This window comes from Tetrao urogallus (genome assembly GCF_951394365.1).
Source record: "Tetrao urogallus genome assembly, chromosome: 8".
Classification (NCBI taxonomy): domain Eukaryota; kingdom Metazoa; phylum Chordata; class Aves; order Galliformes; family Phasianidae; genus Tetrao; species Tetrao urogallus.
The window spans coordinates 14,560,009-14,587,710 of record NC_136821.1 but is presented as its reverse complement, the minus strand read 5'-3'; the positions used below and the strand labels follow the sequence as shown (position 1 = coordinate 14,587,710).

The 27,702-nt window shown below is 41.7% G+C and overlaps 1 protein-coding gene across 1 annotated transcript; it reads left to right on the top strand.

Moving 5' to 3' along the window:
* Window positions 1-252: 252 nt before the first annotated feature.
* USP37 (ubiquitin specific peptidase 37) lies at window positions 253-27,150 on the top strand (the record flags this gene model as incomplete). The annotated part of the gene is made up of 23 exons (XM_079539201.1): window positions 253-408; window positions 3,030-3,201; window positions 3,729-3,829; window positions 5,051-5,232; window positions 5,584-5,658; window positions 6,215-6,312; window positions 7,228-7,312; window positions 7,812-7,973; window positions 8,437-8,568; window positions 9,814-9,937; window positions 10,202-10,407; window positions 10,723-10,840; window positions 11,113-11,192; window positions 12,557-12,721; window positions 13,999-14,064; window positions 15,206-15,356; window positions 18,648-18,900; window positions 21,277-21,443; window positions 23,145-23,205; window positions 24,518-24,633; window positions 25,692-25,761; window positions 26,136-26,274; window positions 27,063-27,150. The coding sequence occupies 23 exons, from the start codon at window positions 253-255 to the stop codon at window positions 27,148-27,150; spliced, it is 2,967 nt and encodes a 988-aa protein (XP_079395327.1).
* Window positions 27,151-27,702: the final 552 nt, after the last annotated feature.

The window sequence follows — 27,702 nt, the reverse complement described above, 5'->3', positions numbered from 1 at the left end:
AGCGCCGCCCTTCCCTCGGAGCGGGGCCGGGTGATGGCGGCCGCGGCCTCCGGAGGGACCGCCTCGCCCCGCAGAACCGCCTCGGGCCGCCCTCCTCTCACCTCCTCCCCGGACGCGGCGTCCGGCCCCGCTCGCTTCTAGCGCTCCTCCGGGGAAGGCCGCGTCTCCGTGTGGAGGTGGGCGCCCGCCCCGCTGCACGCGTTCTCTTTCCCGCAGGTTCCGAGGCGGTGCCGGCTGCGGTGAGGCCCCGCCATGGCCCCGCTGAAAGTGCACGGCCCCGTGCGGATGCGCAGCATGCAGACTGGCATCACCAAGTGGAAGGAGGGCAGCTTCGAGATCGTGGAGAAGGACAACAAAGTCAGCCTGGTGGTCCACTACAACGTGGGGGGCATCCCCAAGACATTCCAGGTGGGCGCTGCTGGGCCGTGTCCTTCCCGGCTATAGCGTGTCGCTGCTCCTTCTGCCTCCTTCCTGAGCGCCATCCCTCGGTTGTAGCCCTGCACTCGAATTATTCAGGTGTGGTGTTATGGTATCCGCTGGATGGGAAGGGCCGAGCAGCAGGTGTAGAGCTGTGACTCACGTCTTGCTTTTTGGAATACCTTCTTGTTGTGATAGGTGTGCAGCCTGCAGGTGATGTTGAGATTTGGTTTTGCTTTGCTTTTTAAAAGAATCATTTAGCAACTTTCCGATCAGTTTGGTTTGTTGCCTCTGTGCTGCCTCTGCTTTCTCGCATCACTGCTGTTTTCTGACTGGTGTATCAGACCTTTCTCTGATCCGTTTGTTTCTTCCTACAAACTTAATGAAAAAGAGAACATGTTGCGTTTGGAATACCAGGTTTTTGCTCCCTTAGCAAGCTGAGAAGTCTCAGCAAGGAACCTGAAAGCCTGTGTTGTATTGGAATCAGGGTGCAAGAGAGGCACGTGCTTTGATTGCCTCATACCATTGTAACTGTAGACTTGATAATATCAAGACCAGCCCACATTGCGCACACAGTGCTGTGACTGTGCTTTTGGTGGAATCCCAGTGTTTGACCGTGGTGTTACAGTCCCTTATTCCCCTTATGCCTTCCCAAGGCTCCTGTTTGTGCTCCATTCTGCCAGGATGGGTTTTTCTGTGGCACAGTAGTGCCTGGAGCTGTGGTTCTGTAGGAGGGTGAGCCTGCCCAGCATCTGTCTATGTCTGCAGGGACAGGCTTTGCTCCTGTCTCTCTTCTGGCTGTGGCACTCGTCAAGTCTGCGAGAGCTTTGTGGAGAGTTTCCACTTGGAGGGGGCCAAACAGCAAGTCTGATGGACTGGGAAGCGTGGTGCTCCGCATCTAGGGGCACAGCAAAGAGGAAATGAGCAGCCCAAGCCTTAGAGCGATTAGTTTCATTAGGCCAACAGTTATTTTCCAGCTGGAGCTTCTCTCTGGTCCTGATCATCTTGAGGTAGTACAGGTGCTGGCAGCAGTGAGAGTGGGCTGCCCGTTGTGTTGTGCACCTGTGCCAGCTGGTCCCAGTCTCAGTGCCCTCATTACAGGTGTGCCAAATACTTTGTAATTCTGCTTTAAAAGTACCATTCTCTTGTTTGCTTGCTTTCTTTTTCCCCCTGGCAAGTTGCTCTCAGAAGTTGTGAGCAGTTTCCCCACTTTTTCACTTTGCTGTAACAGAACATTCATGTGGATCCTGGGTTATATTTCTGTTGCTGTTATTTGATGTTTTGATGAGTTTGCTAGATACGAGATAGTCTGTGAAACGTATCATTTATTTTCACCTCCTGAGGTGCTAACGCTGACTTTTTGGTAACAGGTACACAGAGACTGTGCTTGGAGACCTCTTATGTGAGCATTTTGAATAGGAATACATTGTGCTGCACTGAGATGCCAGAATATCTGTAATCCCTGTGCACTGACCTCTGTTTTAAGAGAGAATGAAAAACTTGGGGCCTGTTTTCCAATATGTTGGGGAGAAAGAAACCTCATGGATGAACACTTTGTACAGGAATCAGTTTTTGTTCTAAACTTGAGTACAGTTTGTAGGGGACAAAACAACTGTATAGTGAAACCGAGGTTGCCTTACGATTGTTGTTCATGCCTGTTAATTGGATATCATTATTTGGATCAGCTGTGTGGTAATGCACAGGTGGTGCCACTTGAGGAGGAGGCTCCAGTCTGATGGGCAGCCTCTTGCCCTGCAGTGCCCAATGGCCTTGGCTGTGGTTTCAGCTTGCAATGTAGCAATGTCCAGGCAAGAACGTCATTGTGTAGCAGTGCCTGGTTTTTAGGAAAGGCTGCAGAAGTAGCAGAAAAATGAATAATTAAGTGCAAAAGGCTGCAGAAGTTGAAAATTACTTGTGTATTGACATCTGTATGGTCGCCTCTCCACAAAACCCACACCTCCTTGTGAGTGACTTAGCAGGAAGCAGCAGTTACTTCATGTTGTAATATAGTGGCACAGCGGAATTATTGGAGAGAAGTAACTCTTAAAATTGCTCTCATGCATGACTATAACCTCAAAACTTTTGACACTGTTTACTTGTTGCTGTGCTGTACAGAGACTAAAGGTTTCTTACTTACCACCCTGTGAAGTTTTTTTAATCTTTGTCAAGTCTCTTTTCCTCTGAGTGAATTATAGAGGGAGCATAAGTTTATGCACCACATCTAAAACTCAAAACTTTTAAACTTTCCCATCTTAAAATAATATTTTGAACCAGACAGAGGAGTTTCAGGCAGCCAAAAGGGACTGTAGGATGTTTTCATTCCTTTGGTTTAGAACCGTCGCACTCAACAGCAGAGCAAGTTTCAGAAAGCTTAACCAGGAATGCAGGGATTGATGAGCCATAGTAGTGCTGTCCTTTGGGTTATGTCAGCTCCCAGATGACTGATAGCTTTAATTCTGTGAGGCTTTAATGCTTGCTGAGAGTAGAGCAGGGGGATGTATTTCTGTGCAAGTGCCTCTTACGTTCTCTCTCGGTTTGAAGTGTTTTGTTTGAATTTGTATTTGGGCCTTTCTAAAGCACGCTGATGGTGATAGCCGTTTCTTTGCTTTCAGCTAAGCCATAACATCAAGTCTGTGACCTTACGGCCCAATGGCAGAAAGCTGTGCTGCCTGATGCTGACGCTGAAGGATACCAGCTTCCTGACCATTGATAAGGTACCGCTTAAAGATGCGAATGAGATGCGGATGTATTTGGATGCGGTCCATCAAGACAGGCTTCATACTGGTAAGTGCCATAGTAGTAATTCATACCAGTGACAGCTTAGAGAAGGTACAATACTGTGGTATGTGTTGTGTTTTTTTCCACCTTTAGCCACCTTTCCTCCTTACGTTACTTTCTGAGCATGTTATATTTGTGCAAATCTGTCTGGCTCTGACCCCCGGTTTTTGTTGTATCCCTTTGTCATGCTGAACAATAAGCAGAGATGAAACAATCAGGGATTGTTTCTGTTGTATGTACATCGGTATTTGAAAAACTCGTGTCTTTGTCACACCTGCATAGTTTCTTTTGATTCTTCCACTTATTTTGGTTGTTGTAAGGGTAGGAACTTTTCTTCACACTGAGTAAGTGGCCAATATAAGGGCAATCTGTAAACATGTGCTTATGTCTATGCACTCAGAATGTTGTACTGTCTGTTGGCAAGAAATTTGGTGTGTCTCTTCCAAAACCAACCTCAAAATAGCATCTTACACATACAAATGCTGGTCAGTGAAATGAGCATCAAATCAAACGTTGTGTACTTTTCCTGTCAGCTGGGAAACCCTCTCAGGGATCTGGCAGCTTTGGAGGTGTGCTGGGCAGCAGGACCACACAGAAGGAAGCTAATAGGCAATTCTCTTATATAGAGAATCAGGTTTGTTCAACTGTTCACGTTTTTCCTCTTCTCTAATTTTATTTCATTCGTTTCCCCCTCTCATTCTCTTATTGCATGTTGTAATAGCACCATAAATATTTATTTTGCACCCAAAGTCTTTGTGATCTCCAGGGCTTGTAATAGATGTGTACAGGATGGTTGGCAATGGTGCTTCTTGCTTGTAAGGAGGCTCATAGTCTGTTTGCTTTAGGAAGGTCAACATCTGCCTGTAGAAAACCGTGTCTGTTCTTCAGACTGAGCTGTATCAGTCAGGCAAAAGAGAAGCAGCAATTGAAGGAAAGTGGTTGAGGCTTGCTTCTCAGTTTTGAATATCTTTGTTTATACTGAACACTTTAAATACATGGCAGCTGAGCAAGCTGTGATCAGTGCAGGTCTTAATGAGTTTGTACACATCTGGCTAAAGTGTGCAACTGAAGAGCTGGTGGCTGAATTTTTGTATTATCAGAGTAGAATTACTGAACCTGTGCCATTCTGCTTTTTCTCTGTGTGTATATTTTGCAGACTTCTCCCTGGAAGTGTTTTTTTTTTTTTTTTTTCAAAAGACTTTAGTTGTTCCTTCTCTCCCACCATGGTGTATCTACCAACTTTAATTTGCACTGTAATCTCTGTGAATATATCTTTATAGCCCTGAGGGCAAGTATTTTTTGACATTGTCCCAAAACAAACTTTACATGTTGCTTAAAGGCAATCTCACAGTAAGAACTCTTAAGGTTGCGTGTGCGTTGGTAAGATTAGACCCATTTAGTTTTCAGGTATAAAGCTGACACACATTCCTTAGCTTGTTTCTCTGCATCGGCCCAGGGCTGTCAAGGCACTGTTTTAATTGTATGCCTCTTATATACCTTTTTTTTCTTCTTTTAATGCCACCCAGGATTGATCTGAGGGTGGTTAGGAGTTGTGCTTTGGGTGTTTTAATCTCAAAGCACATAATGGAAATTTAAACACAAAAGCCCAACTGACTTGTAATTGGAACATGAGAAATTTGTTACTGCTGTGGAGTTTCATGGTCGTCACTTTGATCAGTACAGTCAGAAGTTTAAGTCTAATTAACGTGAAGCTCTTGCTCTATCACAAGTGGCACTTTTCTGCTTTTGGGTACTACGCTGTGGCAAGTCAAGCAGTGGTGTAAATGCTAAGTGTAGGTTCACGGTGGTGGTCATGTTTTTCGCTGTTTTTATTGTCTCTGTTTTGCTTTTGCAGGCTCCTCCCAAAAGGGTGACTGTGGAAACTAAGGATGAAAATCCATTCCGCAAGGTGCTGGGCACCCCGGCTCGGGCATCTGTTAAGAATTCCAGTGGAACTGGAGCACCTGGCAACAGGGGGAATGTTGCAGCATCTCCAACGTCATCAGTCGCTCACAGAACAGGCTTGCTGGAGAGCCGGTAAGAGTGCTTTCCAGCTTGCGTGTGGCATTGTAGAAGTTTAGGTCTTTAGACAACTGCAGGTAGAGTGGCTACACCTAGAAGGAAGAAGAGAGTGTGCTTCTTCCTCTGCTTTTGCTGTTACTTTGGCAAGGATGGTGAAATGTGCTTTTCCAGCCTCTTGCTGGTACTTGAGCTTTATGAGCAGCTTAGGTGGGCAGACCAAGTGTTCTCTGTGTGCTATGTTATAAAAGTGAAAACCGTGGAAGATAAGTGAAACACACCTAGCACTGAGAAATGCTCTTCTTTTGGAAGAGGATTATTTACTTGCCTTTCTGGAAGAGTGACCACTTCAAATTCTTTCCTCATTAGTGAAAAGAGGAAAAGAGCACAACCTCCAAGTTCAGAAATGAGTGAAGATTATCCCAAAGAGAATGATTCTTCGACGTAAGTAACTGTTGTTTCTACTTTCTTATTTAAACTCTGTGCGTTTGTAATGGTAGGTTCTTTCTCTGAAGACAGTTTTGGGTGTTTCTTTTCTTGGTAACATAGTGCAGGCCAGCTGCTAGTCAACTTCTGAACACGCTGAATGCTTGAAGTGGGATTTGCATTCAGGATTAATGAGGGAAATAAAACTGATCTAGCTGCTGGTTTGCAGGAGGCTGTGCGAATTTCATGCCACCTTTTGCAGACTGAATCTGGGTTGTCCCCTGTATAGCTACATAGCTATAGGTAGCTTTTTTATTGAACTTATTTTGAGTTTTTTTTTTTAAGACAAATTTCATGAATTGTTATTTGGAAAATATGTGCACAGCTGCATTTAATCTTAAGTAAAAAGTCTTGTTTAAATAATTGGTTAAACTTGTGAGCAAAACATACCTGTTCACTGGCCCTAACACCTTTACTACTTGACATGAATGTTTTAAAACAAGTCATAAATGTCAACCAGGCCTACTCTGTCTTTTCTGTAGCATCTCTGACTTACACTCTTGTATATCTACAGGAATAATATAGCTATGAGTGATCCAGCATGGAAATACTTAAACAGTAGCAGAGAGAAACAGTTAAAACTGAAGCAAGAGGAGGAAAATAGGACGTCAGGTAAAAATAAAAGTAAATCCAGATGATACCTGCTATTTGCTCTGTTGTTCTTAGCTTACAATCTGCTTTCTTTGTGCCGCCAACATTCCTGCTTCCTACAAAGCCATATCGAAGATGTAGGCATCTTTCCTTTGCTTTCAGAGCCTACTCTGGCTTATGTTTCACTGCTGATCAGTGTGATCCTGACCCCTGTATTTGACTGCTGAGGCCAGCCAGTGTGTGTGCCTGTTTGAAAGTTCAACAAGCAGCCTCGTGCTTTGCTCCCGGTTGTCCTTCTCTCTGGGAGGGGTGTCCTATAAACATCTAATAATTTCCTCTCACCCTCTTGTTTATCTTCAAAACCCTTTATGTGCTATTAATGCCCACACAATAATATATTGGAAATTATTAGTGGGCTGTTAGTGGGTATTGTGAAACTTGTATATTTGAATGAAATATGGTGTTGTTTATTGGATAGTTAAAGCCTTTTAAATGGTTAGTGGCAATTGCTTCTAAGTGTCATAAGTTTGAGTATGGATGTAATGGGCATTGTGGAGTCTCCTTCTATGGAGATACTCAAGACCTACATGGATGCCTACCTGTGAGATCTATTGTAGGGAGCCTGCTTTTAGCAGGGAGTTTGGGCCTGCTCTAGAGGTCCCTTCCTACCCCTGCAATTCTGTGGTACGAAATTCAGTTAAAAATCCAGGGTCCTTTTGTGTACAAGTTACCAGTATTTGTGTTAATACTTCTAAGATACTTGCCTTAATACTTTCTCCAATGTATCTGCAGGATAGTTGTTTTGTGTTTTTTGTGTTTTTTTTTTTAAGAATTTTGAAACCTTCTGGCTATGTAATTTGAAACCATCAATGTATCATGTAAACATCTGAGTTATGTGAAACAAAGTGACCTACTTCTCTATTTCTCTTTATAAAGGTGTTTTACCGCTGCAGTCATCATCCTTTTATGGTAGCAGGTCCTCATCAAAAGAGTACTCCACTAGCAGTTCCACCCTGGACAGGTAGGACTGATTCACTCCCCTGAGCTGTAAATGACAGTCCTTTCCCAGGAACTGGGATCTTCTGTTTCCTGTGTGTTTATTATGTGGTACACAGCTTTTACGGATAAAATGTGTATAGCTTAAAATCCCAAGCACCCAGTGCATCTACAGTCACTCTTCTCATACCTCCCAACTCCAGTACTGCTTTAAACAGATGGACTGTCTGAGATCACTCTTTTATAGTCACTGTGAACGACTGATCCAGGTGATAGCTGAGGTGTCGTTGGTTCAAGTGATGTTGCATACACTCCTGTAGATGTAAGGAATTTTAACCAAGGGAAGTTTTCTGGACAGACGTTTGCCTTTTTGTTCCTCTTTGTCATTGTGATAGATGCTAGTTGTCTTCTGTGACTTTGCTGGTCCTTCTCCTCCGTGGTGATACAGTTGCGGTGTCCTGAGGTGTTACTTTTTAAGGCAGAGCAATAGAAATCCTTCACTACTTATTCTTTTATGGTTTTAGGTCTAGTGTATCCAGCCAGACTACTTCAGCCAAAAGAAGCCTGGGATTTCTTTCTCAACCTGCCCCTCTTTCTGTTAAGAAAATGAGATCTAATCAAGATTACACAGGGTGGAACAAACCCAGAGTGCCCCTTTCCACCCACCCTCAGCAGCAATTACAAGGGTAGGTTTAATTTTCTTTATCTAGCATGCATGCCTTTGTCATTAGAACGTGGATATTCTTGCTATAATTGTTTCATGGAGGAAAAAAAAATCTTGAAATCAATGAACGTGGATTTCCCAGCTTGGGAAATATATATTCTTAAATTCACTTCCTGAAAATTTGATGTATATAATAACTTTAGTTAATTGGCATTCCGTTCATACCACTTCCTTGATTGACTTTTATATCTTGTGCACATACCCACATCTTAATACTTTGATTGTTGTAACTCATGGATGTTTTCCTGACAGACGTTGCCTCCTGTAATTTTTCAGTTTAGTGTGAAGGGCAGAGGGACAGCTCCAATAAAAGCTGTGTGGGGGATACCTGGGGTGATGGATGGTCCCACGTGATATCAGTGCTGTTTAACATGGGCACGTTGACACATTTGTGTACAAACTACATTTAATTTTCCGTTTTTCAGGTTTTCTAACTTAGGAAACACCTGCTATATGAATGCCATTCTACAGTCCTTGTTTTCAATCCAATCCTTTGCTAACGATTTGCTCAAGCAGGGCATCCCATGGAAGAAGATTCCACTCAATGCGCTTATCAGGTAAAATTCATTTTCTGAGATTTTCTCCTTCATTACTGAGAAGCTTGTTTCCTAGTATTGAAGCAATTTTGTGTAGAGGGTGATGTACGTGTGTACACATAGGTGTACCTGTCTGTATTCTGGAGCTTTACTTAAGAGGCAGGCTTTTAGGAATTTAGCGCTGCATAGTTCTTTGTGTGCTCTACTTCTAGTGATAGATTAAAATGTGCAAAAATGCAGAATGACTTCTTAAACCATTATCAGCTAGGGTTTAAGCTGGTCACCAAATCCTGCTGTGTGAGGGATTATGAATTTTTGGAAGATACGCTTTGTCTGGTAGCTGTGAAAAGTGTTTGTATTCTGCAAATTTGATCTTCTTAAATTCAGACAAACCTCACGTCAAGAAATTCCAAGAGCTTTTGTCATGTGTAAAGTAGTTTTTTCTCTTGGAAATCTAGAATTCATTTGCCATTCAGATTCTGTTGTACGTCTACCAAAAAGACAAACTGTAATTTGGATTTGCACTGTGCTCTCTGCTGTTCAGGATTTGTTACGTGCACTACTCTACCTCCTATTTTCCTCTGACTAGCGAGATTCAAAGCATCAGAACCACGTTCCTGCATTCATTTCGTTATCATTGTATTCTTTGGAGTCACTCCTATTCTTGCTGTCTCTTCTTGAAGTCTTTCTGTGCTGCTCAGAATCATAGATATGATTGCATTGCAGTGATGTACATTTTGGAAAGTTCATAAATTTTGTAAAAGCATTTGTTATGCTTGTGCCTTGTACATCTAAAGGCAAACTGTGGGTAGAGCTTGTGTAACAATACAATAACAAAAAAATCGTAAGGAAAAAAAGGAACTTTTGACCATGAAACTTCAACCCAGTCATTTATGAAATGGCACCAAAATAAATAACACATTTCCTATTAGTATAAGTGTTTTCAAAAAACATTGGTCTTTATCTTGCTGTAAAACCTATTGCAAAAATAAGTTAACAGAGCTTTATAGGACTCTTTACCTTAGAAGAGTCAGGATGTTTTCATTTGGCTCCTGTTCCAGAGGTGATCTCAAATTAGAATTCAAAATACTTGAAATGTAAAAGGTTATTTTCCATTTCCTGAAATATTTTCATACCAAACTCCCACGCTGCTTATCACGTGGCAAAACCTTGTAGAAACCCTTAAAAGAAGAAGCCGTTTGTTTTACTGCAACTGTCTGAAGGCCCGCATGGTCGCTCAGTGTCTCACTGCATTGACTTCTGCAGACGTTTTGCCCATCTCTTGGCGAAAAAGGATGTCAGCAGCCCTGAGGTTAAGAAGGAGTTGCTCAAGAAGGTGAAAAGTGCCATTTCAGCTACTGCAGAGAGATTCTCTGGGTATATGCAGAATGTAAGTATCGTGCGGTCTAGGACCAATTGTGTATGCTGTTTGTTGTTTGGACTGCATTGAACTCCTGTCAGGCTTCATCTCCGTTTGGCAGCAATTTAAGCTTTTGATTGAATGATAACTGTTGCCTGCTCTCTGCTAGATCAAAACTGTCTTAGTATTGCTGTGAATGTAATGGACAGAAATGTGATTTCCCTCATCCACGTGTGTGAGAGATTCTGCACGGAGTTCTAGAAAATGATTTTGTTGAGAGTACCCTGTTTCTAGGATGCACATGAGTTCTTGAGCCAGTGTCTGGACCAGCTGAAAGAGGACATGGAAAAGTTGAACAAGACTTGGAAGAGTGAACCAGTCCCTAATGACGATAGCTCACCTGGGAGGGCTTCTGATGATCTTTCAGCTACCAAAGTTTATACGTGCCCAGTTATCAGTAACTTAGAGTTTGAGGTTCAGCATTCTATCATTTGTAAAACGTAAGTATGCCTCAGAGCTTTTCCCGTTAGGAAGAGCTTGAGTTTTCTGTGACTTCATCTGCATGCTGTAGATAGAACTAAGTTAGCAGTATGCTTTTGGTTGGTTGTTAGTGTTTTTTAAGTTACTGAAGCATCAAAGTTAAAATACACAAATTCATCTTTATCATAAGCATGAAAAAATTTCATTCTGATATGGGTGAAATAGAGCGAGGTGCATATGTTTTCTGGGAAGCTACTTTAGCCTGAAAAATATAAATTGTTGGTAATTTCAAGTTTATTTTTTATCAGGCTTACCTAAGCTCATTTCTTCTTTAGATGTGGTGAAACGGTCACCAAACGGGAACAGTTTAATGACCTCTCCATTGACCTTCCTCGAAGAAAGAAGCTGTTTCCATCTCGGTCGATCCAGGATTCCCTTGACCTCTTCTTTCGGGTACGTAGTTCATATACAAACATAAACAGTAGACTTGTAGGGAAAATACTGCTCGTGGTTCTTGCATTAGCAGATATGTTGTCAAGTTCTAAGCTTTGCTACCCGTGCTGCCATTGGGTGCCCTCTTGTCAGATCATGTTGAAGATTAATATGACTTTTAGTATAGCTGCTTTCTTGAGGAGCTTTTATGACAGCCAAAAGAGATGTCCTTCCTGTTGAAAACTGTGTGATGCATCATTTGTTCCACTGGTCTTTGTTCTGTTTTAACACAGGCAGAGGAAATTGAGTATTCTTGTGAGAAATGTAATGGGAAATCTGCTGTTGTCACACACAAATTCAATCGGCTTCCCAGGTAATTGTTGACATCTGTTCCTTTCTTTCCTGGAAACACATCCCCAGAAGTGCATGCAGAAGCTCCTCGGAGATGAAATCTGTAATAGTGGATAGGGCATCATGTATGGTGGTGGTGGTATGTGAGGAAGATCCACGTGCAGGCAGTAATTTCTTCACACTGTCCTTCAGTTTCCTTGTGAAAACCTTCTATGTGCTGAGTAGCCTTTGCAACACTTCTTCCTCCATCACTACACAGGGAGGTCTGAGTTTTTTTTCCTTGTATTGGATTCTCAAGAGGGAGGTATGAACAGTAAAAAATAATAATAGTAATAATAATTCTGTACATTTTAATATTTAGTGCTCAGTTGACCTGATGTGCCAGACTGAGCTGGGGACCTTCTTATCAGAAGTCATAGAGAGGGTTTTGCTTTGGTCTGGTCTTCTGTGCTGATCCCCGGCTTCTCTCTTAGTAAGCATGCAAAGAAAGAATGCAAACGCTCTGAGGGTTAATGGCATGCTCAATAGTTCCAGACCTCGTGGTGGTGTTCAGTTCATTGCTTGATGGTAGAGATCATTTTCTCATGGGATGTAAAGCTCAAAGAGAATGTTGGATGCCTGTACTTGGCCACTGTCATTGTCCTCTGGTGCATGCTCATGCAGAACGTGGTGAACTGATGTTCTGCTAAAAGACTAGCTTGTGTTTTTCTTAACGAGCTTATGTACTGTGACAGTGCTGCAAAACCTTTGTCAAAGTGTTTGGGTATTAGCACAGTGTAAGTGATGATGCAACTGCTTGACCTAAGTAGCTGGTACGAAGTACAGCATAAGGGAGAAGGCTCAGTGCAAGGAAGCTTTTTCAAGCTCTTTATACTGTTCTGATCAAAAGCTGTTCTAAAAAAGCGTTATGACAGATAAGAAGAGTACATGTCGTCCACTGGGCACAGCTCCTCTTCAGCTCTGGGAAGCTGTGTGCTCCCTCTATCTCTGTCAAGTATCTACAAGTAATATATGATCGTTCTGGTGTGTTGAACAATAATATTCTGTTTGTTTCCTATGCCTGTCACCATGTTGTAGGAATAATGTTTGATAAGAGCTGCTTGCTTCGGCCCACCTGAGGAGCAAGGTGGTGCAGGATCAAAGCAGAAAGCCTCTTGGCAGCCTGCATTCTACACCTTGTGTGGAGCTGGGAGGTGGATGGCAGAGTGATTACGCATCTCTTACTAGATAAGAAAGAGAATGCTTCTCTCTTTCTCTCCCATGTGATGATCTGCTTTAAAGCACGAGTGCACTTTTTGTAAACAGAACCACTTGGATTTTTAATAGCTTTTCTAACTTGTATCTTGAGATTAACATTGCAATTCTGTACTTCTCATATTTTTTCAGGGTCCTGATTCTTCATCTGAAACGATACAGCTTCAATGTAGCATTGTCTCTCAATCACAAAGTTGGGCAACAGGTGGTTATTCCGAGATACTTAACCCTGCTTTCACACTGTACAGAAAGCACCAGGCTGCCACTGACACTGGGCTGGAGTGCTCATTCTGCAATGTAAGTGTACAGCCTGGGTTCAGCTTGTGCTGTGTTATGCACCTGCAGTGAGGTTGTCAGATCTACTCTATCTGATGTTTGGATAAAGAACCACCAAAATTATGCAGCCTCAGGTGCAAGATATCTAATCTGGCCTCTTGGTACAAAATCCAGATTACCTTTTGTTTGCACATGCTTAATTCTGCTGAGAAGGCACAACATTCCTTTTTCTGTTGATTTCCATTTGCACACCTCATGCTGTCATTCATTTTTCACTGTCTTTACTATGTTACTGCGGTATCTGAGGACTTCATGTGTTGAAAATAATCTTCTTTTCCCTGTAGCAGTTATTTTGGTACAGCTGCTTGTCCTAAGATATTAAATGTCCTAAGAGATTAAATGTGCCAGATGTCACACAGATGTGGCAGAATAAGGAATAAAAAACCTTAGGTCCCTTGTTTTGCATTCTAACATACTGTAAATGTAGCAAGATAGAATACATCTGGTATCTGTTCTTTTGCTGGATATTTAATGGAGTTTGAGATTTACCTGGAGGTTTCTCAAGAGTTTGCTTTAAGAGTAGAAATCTTTACCTCCTAAACGTAATGAAAAGCTTAAGCTAACCAATGCAGACATACTTTAAAGCATATGTTAAATGGCTTTTGATTTTTTTTTTTTTTTTTTTTTTTTTTTTTGTAATCATTGAAACCATACTGATAAACCCAGACAGTGAAAGGATGATGAAGCTGGGGAGTAGCAGCCCTGACTTGAGGAGAATGATGGAAATGGTTCCTGTGTTGATGACCGTATGCTAGGTGGTTGTAGTGGTAGCAATGGATTTCAACGAGTCCGTAAAAGGATCAAGTGGAGCAGGAGATTTGCTTAGAAGATCTAGGTAATAGAGGAGAAATGGAGATGTGGGACGTGCCAGAAAGCCAGCTAATCCAGACAGCAGCAAGAGACTGTGGTTTGGGAGCAGGAACTTGAGCGTTGGTGGGAATCAGGGAAAAAGGAAAGAGTTCCCTTGACGTGGGAGTGCAACGCCTTTGACTTGTGAGCTTGTCCCTAAGGGTGCATCACTAAGAAGTGAATCAAATTTGAAGGATTGCATCTGGTTTTGAACTGCTGTTGTGTATTTATGGCATCGTGGAGTTATTACTCTAAAAACAAGCAATTAGCAAGTATGTAATGGTATTCTACTTGCTGCTTTGAACATGAATTTGCATGCATAGCAGACATGTAAACATATATTATTTTGAAGACTAACTGCTGCAATGAATACTTTGCTTTTTAAATAGTTCCCGTCCTCTGAAAGCCTCCCAAATGGTGAATTCCTGTACTATAAGCACTTCTACACCAAGTAGGTGAGTTAAAGTTCTGAAATGCTCTCTTGGCCTGGCATTTCATGGCATAGCTTCTGAGGCAGTTTGGATTTGCATAGTTTTTTTTTTCCTTACTATTTCTACTTTAAAAAAGAATCTGTTGTATAAATTGCTTTTAGGTACTGTTTTTTCATATCTGAGCTTTATTGGTGTTACACGTTAGCTGAAAGAAATATGAGTGCTATCATTTGCCTAACTGACACCATCCTGTTAGCATTTCTCTCAGAAGCAAGCAAAGAGGAATTTTGTCATGGAGAAGGCTCAATGAGAACTGCATCTGGTTTGTACAGGTGATTGGTCAGGGCCAGGTATTTTAAACTGCCTTGCATTCATTGCTGCAAACCAGATGAATAAGAAGCAACATTTTTTCTAATTCTGTAGTTAAACTTTTTTTTCCCTGTTTTTATTTATGGAGCTTCAATGAGTTTAAAGAACAGGTGATTGGTTCCTTAACCTTGTTTGTAAAGATGAGAGGGCATTATTATGGCCTTCATAGGCTGTTCTGAGAGGCCACTTTTTGACATAGTGAGAAATGTGATATTGCAGCAGGTGAGTTGCACGTTTTGGAATGGATATAGAACAAATTTCCTTATTGAGCAGACATTTCAGACTTAGAGTCTCTTCTGCTCTAAAGAAACAAGGATTTATCCCGGTGAAGGAGCAAATGGGTAAACAACTTTGTGCAGACTTGCAACTTTATATCCTAGTATTGATGTGGAAAGTCTTGTGTCCAGCTTAGTACATTTCAGGAGTTGAGTAAATGGTTTCTGCTGAGTTTTACATGTTAATGTGGGCTTGTCTCAAATGAATGCTGTCCAAGATTGCTGTGTGATAAAGTGCAGGCTCTTGGCTTGTGAATTTCTCTGGTGATTGTGCCACATCTTGTAACAGTGTCTTGTGAAGGAGAAAAACAACACTTGGTAGGCTGTGGGGTAAATAAACTATGAAGTGTTTATTTGTTGCCTGCTATCTTGGTAAATTTCTGTATTCGACAGTTGCAGCTTGTTCCCTAAATTGTGCCTCCCCACAGCCTGGAAATTTGCTGTAGCAGTTATTTAATGGTTTCTATGAAACAGATTTGTACAGTGCTATGAAGTTCTATAGCTGTGTTTTTAATTTACAGAAAATATACTTTCAAATCAAAGAGCTCTGCAGCACTCAGTGTGGATTCAGACAGCGATGATGAGCCCCTGAAACGTTCTGTTGCCAATAGCCAAAGGTTGTGCAACATACAGAGCAGAGATCAGCAACAACTGCAAGAAGAGCCAGAAAAGGTAAGAGAGGGAAAAATAAGTACAAGCTTTTGTGTGCATAGGGGCTGTATGTACTCGTGGCTTGCCTGTGTTTTTCTTAGCATAATGAAATTGATGTAAGCTGTTTTCTCTCCTAATTAGCACTGTGATGCTAGAAGGGAGTGCTTTGCCATGCCAGCTAATTGACCTCTCTACAATTGTCTTGAGTTCCCACTGGGAACAGAGGTAATTGTGTTGTAACTGCTCTGAACTTGCAGGGTTGCTTATACCAGCTGCTTAGCAGTTTTGTTGGTCCTTTGGGCAGCTTTCACTAAAGACTTTTCCATACAGATTGTAATGGACTGTCAATAATTATGCAGCAAAGCCCTCGATTAAATTAGAGCTAGCGCAAATTGGGCTACAGAAAATAGTTGAGAGAAGTTCTTGTGGCTAAATAAAAAAACATGCAAAGAAGTGGTGGATGCATGCAGTTTCTCACCTAACAAGAGGATCCCAACCCATGTGATATTTAAGGAAAAGATAAAATAATGGGTATTGAATTTCCAGAAGGCAGGGCTGGGAAAGACTGCAAGTGTGCTGAAGCTTAGAAGTACAGTTAAAATGATCTTGACAAATCTGAGAAACTGCCTATAAATAGGAGAAGTGGTTCAGTATGAGCAGGCTAAAGACACTAATCTTAGCAGGGCTGACTGGCTGTAAATGCAGGATGAGAACAGCTGGGAAAGCAGTGGGCCTTCAGAAAGGAGTAAGGGGCTACAGTTGGTCACAATATTAGGCTGACTGAAAGGGTAAATATATATGAGGGAGGAATAGCCTGCAGGGTAAGTGAGGGGAAAAAAACCATTTTTTCCTCAGCATTGATCTTTACCTGGAATGCTGGATCTATCACCCAGATCCATCTGGAATCCAGATTTGAAAAAGAGTTAGAGATTAATTGAAGAGAAGCAAGTGAAGTGAAACGTGAATGGTCAGATGTTTGGAAAGGAAGATTTCTGAGGAAAGAGTGGTTGAGTGAACTTGGGTCCTTTAGTGGAAGGAAAAACCTAAACAGGGTGTGTATCTTCAGGGGAGGGAAGGCAATGAATGGAAGCACTTGGGCTGTTTTCCTTGGCCTCAGTGGATGAAAGTAATAGACTGAAATTGCAGACAGTAATTTTTAGATTATACTTCAGGGAAAACTTCCTGATGTTCAGGATATTAAGTGATGGAATGGATTGCTTTGGGAGTAAGCAGAAAACAGCTTGCTCTCAGAAGTAGAATGAGCAACTGCTGTCTTGCATAGCACATCTGTGGTGGCTGTGGGTGGGGAAATTAAACTGACTTCTCTTTGAAGTGCTCCTTCTGTAAAGAGAACCTTTTCCAAACTGCCTTGAATGATTCTTCTTCAAATTTTGTTTGTGAGGAAGTGTAGGTAATCTCCATTACAGCAACACTGCGTGCAAAGATGGTGGGAATAAAGCCTGTTAATTTGAATAGCAAATTAATGGGAGGCTTTCCAGCCTGTTGTGGGAAAGAGACAGTTGTGGAGATGATTGCACATAAGCAACTTGACTTTTTGGAGCTGTGTGCTTCGGGCACTCCCCACTACAGACCTGAGCTGCCATCTGCTATTGTGTCATGGTTTAACCACACTGTCCTGGGAAGACCTGGTCCTGGGTCTTGGTGTGGCATCACTGCTACTGCTGAGCTACTATCAGGATGCTTCTCATTGCAGCTGTGTTAGGGATGATCGTGTACCCATGCATGGCACTGCACAAAAGCAGTCCTGCCATGTAGGAGAACGGCTGGGATCCGTGATGTTGGGCTCTAGGTGCAAATAGCAGTTACCTGGCTAATAAGGGCAAAGCTGTGATTTTTGGCTCTGCAGGTGAAGTAGTATTTTTAAGTGCTTTTCAAATACATGTATTTAAAGCAGCCTGAATTAGAGCCCAAGCTGCTTAAAATCCACGCAAATGAATTATAATGGGAAAGCTGTATTCAAATAATGCACTGTTGTTGCCAAGTCTTTAAAGTCCAGCCACTGAATTAGTGGTGGCTGTAGTTGCAGTCCCTGGAACCAAAGTTTGCTTGAAGAGCTAAATCAGTATTGACAGTAGTGGTTTACAGGTGCAGAGAGGAATCAGAAAGCTTAGAGTTGTGGGTACTCTGATTTTCCTATTCAGTGCACAAATAAAATGGGAGGAAAAAGGCTAAAAGCTGTCCGTTCTGATTGTTGGAGGCGGTGATGACTCAAGCAAGCAACTCTGTTGGGTAATTCACTTGCTAATCTGGTTTGATAAGCCAGTTTTTACACAAAGAGTTTGCACTATAAAAGCAGTCTTACTCATCAAAAGTTTATTGTACGTAAGTAAAAAAAAAGCAGCAGTACGATGGATTCTTGTTCATTTTAATGAATTTCTGAGTTGCATCCAAATGAAATTTGGAGTAAGATCTGGATAAATTCATAAATAATAATTAGAAAACCATGATTTGTAATGTACAAATGCAAATATATACATACACACAAATATGGTAGTAGTATGATCATTTAAATATGTAGGCATAGAGGTTAGCCTCCTGATTAAACAGCTGATATCACAATGATGAAAATGCCTACCCTGGTTATAAATCAGTATGGCTTTGGAGTTGATGAGCATCTGTTTTAGGAAAATAACTACAAAATAACGTAACAATAGAAGAAGTCAGATCAGGAGTATTTTCCTTTCTCCTGATTTAAGGCCATTTTGTTCTCCTTAGGAAATGATGTTTCCCCACTTTTCCTGATCTTTTCTTGACTTGCTGAGTGCTGTGTTGTTTCCCTCAGCCCCTTGTGATTTCTTATGGCAAGTCTGCACTGCCAGACCTAATTCTAATTCTACTTTGTAGCTGCCTGATTTCAGTTCCTGTTTTTCCATCCTTTCTACAAGTTCCATTCAGGTACCCCTTCATCCTGCTGTGTTAATAAACTTGCAGTTTTGCTACTTCTGCCCTTGGGGTTTTAGCACTGACTTGCCAGAGGCTTGCAGATTCATCAGCACCCAAAGGTAGAACATGTGTTAAAGGAAATGGGAACAGTTGCCTTGGCTGTATTAATCCACAGGGCCTGTAGAAACTGGTTGTAGTTGATATTCAAATATTGTTCCTTGAAGTGAATGTAGCTGCAAAGGTTGTGTCTCCATTGAGACTCACAGAACTGCCTGTTTGATCTTGACAGAGCCAAATTCCCACATCCTGGAGTTAAACAATAGTGATGATAAATCTATATGGAAATGTAAGGCTGGTGTTGTATAGCTGTTCATTCAAGTTTTTAATCATAACTCCGTTCATATCTAGAGTTCAAAACGAAGTAAAATGGAGGGCGATAAACCTGAGCTGGGCAATGCTGGTTTTGATGGGATGAGTGAAGATGAGCTGCTAGCAGCTGTCTTAGAGATCAGCAAAAGGGAAGCTTCTCTGTCTCTGAGCCATGATGAGGATAAGCCCACAAGCAGCCCAGACACTGGGTTTGGAGATGATGAAATTCAGGAGTTGCCTGAAAACCTGGAAACGATGGAGACAGAAAAACCCAAAGCGCCATCAGAATCAGGTAAGGCAAGGTAACCGCCTTAATTGTGCTGTGATGGACTAAAGCAAGTTACTGGTAGCAGTGGGCTGGTAATATTTGAGGGCAGAAGCCAGATGCAAGCGTACTGCTGGAACTGTCTGAATTTCTCAGAGTTTTCTCATAGTTTCACAGTACATAAAGCTTGTAAGAAAATACGTTTTGCCATTTCAATGAATTACGTGGCAGTCACTGCTGTGATAAAGGTAAGTTGTCTTCAGAGTTCATTGCCATCTTTTTGCCTCCTGATTACTGCACACTGTGACTCCCTGCCTTACCAGACAATTCAAATTATGAAGATTTGGCAGTGTCTGGGCCCTCATCCTCTGTAATCAGCAAGTGGTTACATCTCTGCAGCTGCTGCAGCCTGGGCAGTGTGGTAGCAGCGTTCAGATTGCTGAAGTGTAAGAATGATGTCTGTATTGTGTGAGACCAGAATGCTTTTGTTAATGCAGTTATTTTTTTCACTAGTTGCTACTGAATTTAGCTCATCTCTGTTTTTTCTGTTGTAATACTCTGAGTGAGAGTAGTGAGCCTAGGAGACTCAGCATGCAAATGTTTAGCCTCTGACCCAAAAACATGGTTAAGTACAGGAAGACTCTTTGATCTCCTTGTGGGGAAATTGTAGCACGTGCACACTTAATTCTCCTTCAGCTATGAGATACGTGTTTTCTTGCGAATGTTTAATGCCACTAGCCTGGAAAAAAAAAACAGGAAAACAACATCCTTTCCTTCTCCTCACAGAGCCAAGAGGTTAGGCGTTAACAAAAATACTGTTCAGAACATCAAGCTTGGTAAGAATTGTCCAGTGAAACAACTTTTATGTTGGAAGTTGGTCTCTAAGAAAACCAGATGTGTAACAGCCTTGCTTGTGCTCAACTTCACATACTTTGTTGCTATGGTTGTGAAAGGCAACTATGAAAGCCTGATAGCATAAACGTCTCTTCAGGTTTTCCTTGAAAGGTGTAATGCAATTATTTGAAGGCTGTGACATTTAAGCAGAAAGTGTGTTCAGTAAGCGTCTGTAATTTCTGATTAAGAACTCAGTTGGACACATAGCATTGAATTTGCCTTTCTGTGTTTGTGTATGGTCAAAAACACAAGTACTATTCAAACCGTAAGGTTTGGCATTCAAACAAGATGTGTATCTTTGTATTTCAAGTTAGTAGTTATGGCAGCTGAGTGTAACACCTAATGAGTTCACAGCCCTGTGTTCTATTTAAAGGAAGCTCAAAGGCAAAGGATGCCTTGCTTTATCAAACAAAGTGATTCTAAACTTTAAAGATTTAACTTTGTCCAGTCTTTTTTTTTTTTTATCATTAGTAATCTTTTTTCTTGTAAACATTGAATTGTTTGCGGTGCTTTAAAAAGAAACAAAAAACAAAGGGTAGGACCCTGGCAAGTTTAAGTAGAACAGATGTCTCTTCTGCTACGAGATCCTGAAATTAAATCAAGTATTTCTTACAGTAGAAATCTTCAAAGATCATGTAATAAATTCCGTTTTGTTATTCATCTTAAGAGGATTAGACTGATGGATTATAGTTCTGGTTCTAGTGGTCTCACGTGTAAGAGGTCATAGCTAGTAAGACTCTGTCTTGTGTAATCCTTGCCAGTAACTAATGAACAGATGTTGAAGTCTGCATAGGGCAAAACTCTGAAGTTTCATATGTTGCTGCATGATGGCTTTTGGAGCAGGTCCTAATTTTTTCAGCTGCAAGCAAATGGGAGAATGAAGTTGTCTTGCAGTGAGATGAGATGTGTGCAGTGGTTGAATGTGCACTTCAGAAATAGTCTAAAAACAAAAAATAAAAACCAAACACCTGACTTCTGACATGCTGTTTACTTTGAAGTTCAATTGTGACGTTTTAATCTTCTTGCACTTTTAAAGATTTAGGCAGTGTTCACAAGGCTGAATTCTTACCTGAAATAGAAGCTGACAAATGGAAAGAGTGCTTGGGTTTTGTTTCCCATCTCTTGTAGTACTCTGAGGTATAATATGCAGTGCAAGCCTATTTATTTATTTATTTGTTTGTTTTAATTTTTGGTTACTTCTGGAGAAATTCAGGTGTCAGCTTTGTGGCTGTAGGAACCTAGTGGTATGTGACATCTTCCTTTTAGTTGAAGTTGCTGTTTGAGTAAGCATAAAAGAAGAGGATGGTTTCAGGGATTAATCAAATGCTTCATCTTGCACCTCTTAAAATTACAAGACACCTTTTTCTGGGGATTTTTCAAACTGTTGACATTTGTGTTTTGTTGTTTGTTTTTTTATGGCTGAGATCTCCTTGTCAATAGATGTCACTGTGCTGCAGGGATTGTGGTTACAAACCCAGGGAAGCATAACTGTACTTTGCAATCCTTCAGGTCCTGCCAATTTCACTGAGATAACTAAAGATTTCGATGAGAATAAGGAAAACAAAACTCCGGAAGGCTCCCAGGGAGAGGTTGACTGGCTGCAGCAGTACGATATGGAGAGAGAGAGGGAAGAACAAGAACTTCAGCAAGCACTGGCTCAGAGCCTTCAAGAACAAGTAAGAAATAATTTGCACTCTCAAGTTGCTTCCCCAGCACTGGTAAGCTGATGGCTGAAGAAAACCTTGTTCACACAGCAACTGAAAGGGGATTCTGCTCTGTGTTTGAGAGAATCTGATGTTCTAGCTCCACTCCTAGCACTGGGTAGATTTAGGCATAGTTTTGTATGTACTTCAGGAACCATACTGTATCACAGACATACAGATTTCTCCAAGCTCTCTGAGCATATTTATACATAGAGCTGTGACATTATATAAACATAGTGATAAACTGAAGTCTCACTAGCTCTCACATAACGCTCACAGGCTCACCCCTAGCTTCCCTGGATTGCCTGGAAGCCCTACAGCACATTCTGCCAAGAGTCAAAGTGAAAGAAACAGATTTTAAAGCAAAAGCTGGAGATGGCCTTACCAGCTTAAAGATGTGCCTCATTTGGTACGTTGTTTCTGGTGATCATTGGTAGGAAATGCACAGCAAAGAGAATGGGAGCAGAGCAATGATGTGATGCTTTTCTGTTGTAAGTTGGAAAAAGGATCTCCAATAATTCAGTCTAAAACCAGTCCTTTAAAGAGGACTTGGAAAAAAATGGAATCTTGGATTGTATGCTAACAATCTGTGTTCCACTTGATTTATAAGACTTGTAACTGTTTTCTACATGCTTAACTGCCCTGAGGAAGAAGTAAACACTTTGTCAGATCTGTCTTTAAATAGATAGCCTTGCCTGCTCTCTTTTAATAGTAAAGCTGTCATGGTTTTCCTTATGAGATCTGATATTTCCATGGCTCCTGGATTTTCTCTCCCATTCCTCATTATAAGGTGCTTGTTGGTATATTCTGTGCCAGATGTAGCATTGATTCAGTACCACTGAGTAGTTTGGTGAAGATCCTCAAATGCTTTAGAAAAAGTGAGATAAAAGCCCTCATGTTGATAATGTAAAACTGCCTTTTGTATGTTGCTCTGCTATGATTCTGAAGTGAAAATCTGCTATACTAATTGAATCAGGCATGAAAATGTGGTTATCTTGGTTTGAAACATGTAGTTAGGGCTTTGCATTCAGGTGCACGGAGAGCATTCAAGGACTGAATTAAGAAGCCAGCCCAGTAAGTGTTACTGTAGCTGCAGCTCTGTGCTTTTGAGAGTGCTGGGAGGAGCAGGAGCACCATGCTATTTGAAAAAATTGGAAGGACTTGTTGACAGACTTTTTTTTGCATCCTGCCTTTGTGAATTACACCTGTTACACAGAACACTGTCTCTACTTTCCAATGGCCAGAAGATGATAAAACTTGTCCAAGTTTAACAACTCCGTCTACACTTGGTTTTGGACAGAAGTCTAAACTTTGCTCCAGTGTGAGGAGCTTTGTGTGTGACAGCTTTCCTTAGCAAAGGGTTGCAAATTCATTCAGATGCTTTTCAAATTAATGATCCACTGAAAGTGTTTGGTATTAGTGAGGGCTTGCTCTGCTGCATACCAAGCTTTAGGAGCTTTGACAAGCCTTAATGAAGGTTTGTCCCAGGTTCTGTTGGATGAGAACATTGGACTCTCGCTGGTTGCAAACACTTCTTCACACGAAACCTTTAATTTACAGTGTCAGGTTTGTTGTAGAAACCAGAGCAGCACAGTTTCAATGGAAAAAGAGCACCATAAGAATTTTAAACAGTGAACTGTCTCAGTAAGCTAAGTTTTGTTCTCTTCCCATCAGGAGGCACGAGAACAAAAAGAGGATGATGACCTTAAGCGAGCTACGGAATTAAGTCTACAAGGTGAAGCTTATTTAACTTTTTCCAGTATGTTGCTTTTGAAGGAAAATAGACCTGTCTGTATGAGTGCAGCTCTTGACTCCAAGACAGCTGGGATTTCAGGCCCTTTTGATGTGTGCTTAGTTGTAGTTGGCTTTGCTCGGGTCTCTTGTTCTCAGTTGTGGAAGCAAATGGCAGGAAAAAATTAAAATAAAAAATGACCTATTCTTTTGAGTTTTTAGTATGATATGTGTGTGTATATATACACAATATATACACAGTTCCATGGTCCATTCTTATTCTCATAAGAATATATATATTCTTATGTATAAGAATGGACCATGGAATTGTGTTCCCAGAAACCAACATGGCTGTAGTCACAATCTAAGGATCATCAAGTTTCCATTGGAATTTTAGAGCACATTAATGCATTGGCTTTGCTCAAGAAAATAAGTACCCTATCTGTCTGACACAGAGGGGGAGGGTAGATAGACCCTGCTTCAAGGTATGGCTCCCGGGGAATGGAGGGGTACCCGATATACGGTCTGTCCTTCCTAAATGCAGGCTGTGATGAGCCTCAAGTGCTGCTTATCATCTGTGTAGGGCTGGCAGGTGAGTGATTTCATGCAACCTGGCAAGGCAAAGCTTAACAGAGAGGAAATTCCTACTCTAAAAAGGGAGTGGGAATAGTGATGAAGTATTGTGGTAAGGTGCTCTTAGATATTTGGACAGCTTGAAAGGCCCTCAGTGATTACCAGATGAATTTATCTGCTTCTGAGGAGCAATAAGTGCTGATGTCTTTCTTCAAAAAAATAAAAGTCAATCCTGAGCAGTGCCTTGTTAATCACAGCTCCTCACCCACCCAGCACTTCGCAGCTTTAATTTAGCTGTTGAAAGCGCGGCCACTTCTCCTAATGAGCGCTGTACAAACCCTCGCATTAGTCGGGTGGCTGCAGAAGCCCAGGAAGTTAGGAACAGTGTGTACAGGGAGCTGTGGTGCCTTCCGGCTCTTTGCAAAGCGCTGCCTGCATTCTGCTCAGCCAAGCAAACTGGAAGTTCCTGTGGTGAGCTGCCTTGTTACCGCTGAAAACAATGAAAAGATGCCTGCTGCCAGCAGCAGCGATTGGAGGCCAATTTAAATTGAAAAATGTACTTTGTTAATGCAATTATAGTTTAAAACTGTAATTCATAGCTTCTCCTTGCCCAGCTTGTAGTTCCCTGACCCAGCTGGCCCTGCTGCTCTCAAGTTTGGGTCTGGCTTCCTGCTCTGGAGCAAACCGGGTGTTTTCCGGGTGTTTGGATTCTCATGCAGTGTTGTTGTTTCTGTGCTGTTTAGAGTTTAACAGCTCTCTCCTGGACAGCGTTGGCTCTGATGAGGACTCTGGGAATGAGGATGTGCTTGACATGGAGTACTCAGAAGCTGAAGCAGAAGAGCTGAAAAGAAACGCTGAGGTGTGGTCTATGATTCCAAATGTTAACTGAGAAATACAGCCCCTTCTTTGCCATAGGCTCAGCGTTAGATGGTTTTAAAGAGTTCCTTCCTGATGAAAAGGGAGAAGATAGAAAAATACTCAACAATAAGGGTCTGTTCTATTCTGTTTTTAAAATTAATAATTAAAAAAAAAAAAAAGTAGCTGCAGAGAGACCCCTCTGAGCATCTCTAAGGTATGGGTAATGATGGAAAGGAAACAGTAATTTTACATGGGGAATGTTCTAGTGGATGGAGCTCTGGACTCCATGCAGCAGTGCCTGTGCCTCCCTTCTGGGGGAAGGCTGCGTGAAGTGACAAAGGTTAAGACTTATAACTGAACTTACCTTGAATAGTTCTTATTTTCTTACAATTCTTCACTAATTTTCTTAAACCAAGAATCGCGTTTTAAAGCGTTGCCAGTGAACTGCACCAGTCAGGTATCCTGGTCTGAGAGCTTGAAGCAGTAATTACCGAAAGCCAGTCTGCATCATTTAGTTTTTTGTTCAGTGAACAGGCAGTGTGTGTCTCTTGCATGCAGGGAGGGCATTGCCTGCTGATATTGCAGGTGCAGGGTGAGAGTCTGAGCCCCATATCTGGTGTTAGCTATTAAATTTGTATATTGTTATCCTTTATCAAGGATAAAGCTTTAATATTTCAGATGTAAATGTGCTGTTCCCTTTTTGCTTATCTGTGTTTATTTGGTGGATTGATTCTGACATCAGTGGAAGCTGCTTAGGAAGTGGTTGTTTAGAGAACTTTGTGGAGTAGAGCTCATGTCAGCATCTGTTCTGAGGTCAGAGTGACTGCTTTGCTTTTTTTTTTGGCTTTTTTTTTTTTTCCTTGCTTGCTCAAGGATCAAATTAAAGTCAGGAGCTTTTCCCCACTTCTTGAAGGACTCTTCCATTGGTGTGAGCCAGGGTGTCTGTTGCTGTAATCCTTTTGTAGCCAAAGCCCCTATCTCAGGTATAAATCACCATGTCCATAGGTTACATGGGACAAAAGTAAATATTTAAACTCTGTAATGGGACCTTGTTTTTAGACAGGAGAGCTGCCTCACTCCTATCGCCTCATCAGCATTGTCAGCCACATTGGAAGCACATCATCTTCAGGTAAAAGACACTGTGTTTTATTCTTCGTCTCTTATTGAGATTAAAAATCTGGAAGACAAAATTACCATATCAGGGTTATTTGTAGAGAGGAGTTTGGTCCGCAGGAGCAGACAAAATAAAAAAGCAGCTCTTTAATTGTGGGTTGCTGGCAGTGAAGTGGGGTGAGGGTGTCACTGTGCCTATATGAGGCATCTGGGCTCAGTGCTGGCGATGGGATCTGTGGCATTGCTGGTGCTTATCACTAGCTCACTGGCCAGCAAAGGCAGAGCATGCAGGGTCTTAGGGATGTTTTAGCATTTTAAATCTGACGTGCGTTGTCTGAGCAAACCAGCTTACTGGCTGAAGTGCAGCATGAAAAGTGTTCTGTTTTCAAGGTCACTATATCAGCGATGTCTATGATATCAAGAAGCAGTCCTGGTTCACCTACAATGATCTGGAGGTGTCTAGAACTTTAGAAGCCACTGTCCAGTGTGACAGAGACCGGAGTGGCTACATCTTCTTCTACATGCACAAGTAGGTGGCCTGGGGCATTCTGGTACTGCTTGTGATAGCAAACCTCTGTTCTGCTTTGATGGGGTGAGGAGTGTCTCTGTATGTGGGTCAGAACACATTAGTCAAAATTTTATGCAGGAATGACAAATACAAGTACAATAAGTTCTTTATTAATATTACATGTCACTAGCATACAGTATTTTAACAAGGTACCTTAAATCATCTTTTGAAAAGCTGAATTTGGTGTTTCAGCCGTTCATTATTTGCACCAAGAATCACAGTGGAGTTTGGATTTTGTCCTTACTTGCTGTAAGATTTGTAAATGCCTTTATCCGTGCTTCTAGTGGTTGTGTTGCTGCAGCCATGGTCATCTCAGGACATGAGCAAGATGAGATTTGTAGATAGAAATAATACTTTATCAGGCACACAACTGAGGAAGGGCTTTTGTAACTCAGTTTGCTCCCTTTGTATGTGTTTTCTGGTCCCTGTAGTAAAAGATACTACATTATCTCTGCAGACTGCGTCTTGTGTTCCTTCAGATCCTATTACTAGCCTGGACTTACTTTAACTGTTGTTACTGTTCTCTGGGGCTTACCAGTGGCCTTATTCATTGTAACAAATGGAAAGAAAATGCTTGGGGATTCAAGGAGCCTTTCTGAGAAATGCCAGATAAGACACCTTTCTCTACCGAGCGCTGTGACGCTTGAGCTTTGTGGATTAAATCCAGTTGCTGATTCCCTCGGGGCTGCCTCGCGTAGCAGTTGCTTGCTGTACGTGAGTTTCACTGTCGCTCTTCCTCTGTGTTTTAGGGATATCTTCGATGAATTACTAGAAACAGAGAAAAGTGCACAGCCACTTAGCGTGGAAGTAGGCAGATCGATCCGTCAGCCGCTGTGAGGAGTCCAACACCTCGTACCTCTTGAGGAGCACAGAAAATCCTGAACTTGTGCCAGACGTGCAGGAGTAACAAACAGCTCAGGGCCAAAACAACAGACACATGGTAGAAATACGGATGCTCACATTTTGCACAACCATCTGTGCAAGTCTTCGGCCCGAACCACAGTCGTCAACCTTGACATCCCGGAGCGATGCTCCTGTGGTGAAGTTTTTATTGTTCCTCAAATGATTTTGTCAGCATGGAGCCTTAAAGAGTTGCATCAAGCCACGAGACTACAGCTGCTCACAGACTGATTTAAAAGGAAAAATGTGCAAAAAGATACTCATCTTCAAAAGCCCATTCACCGGCCAGATGTGAGTGGGGAAGATTTACATATCACTTGGCTCTTTTTTGTTGGGTTGTTTTTTTTTTTTTTCCTTCTCCAAAACCTGTTTAAGCAATAGATTCTGTTAGCTGGTGTGTGTTGTGTTGGTGATTTTCACTGGCAGCCCAGCTCCCAGGGTAAGCTCTCAGCAGTCATCTCACTGTGCAGTCGCTGAGCTGATGTGTTT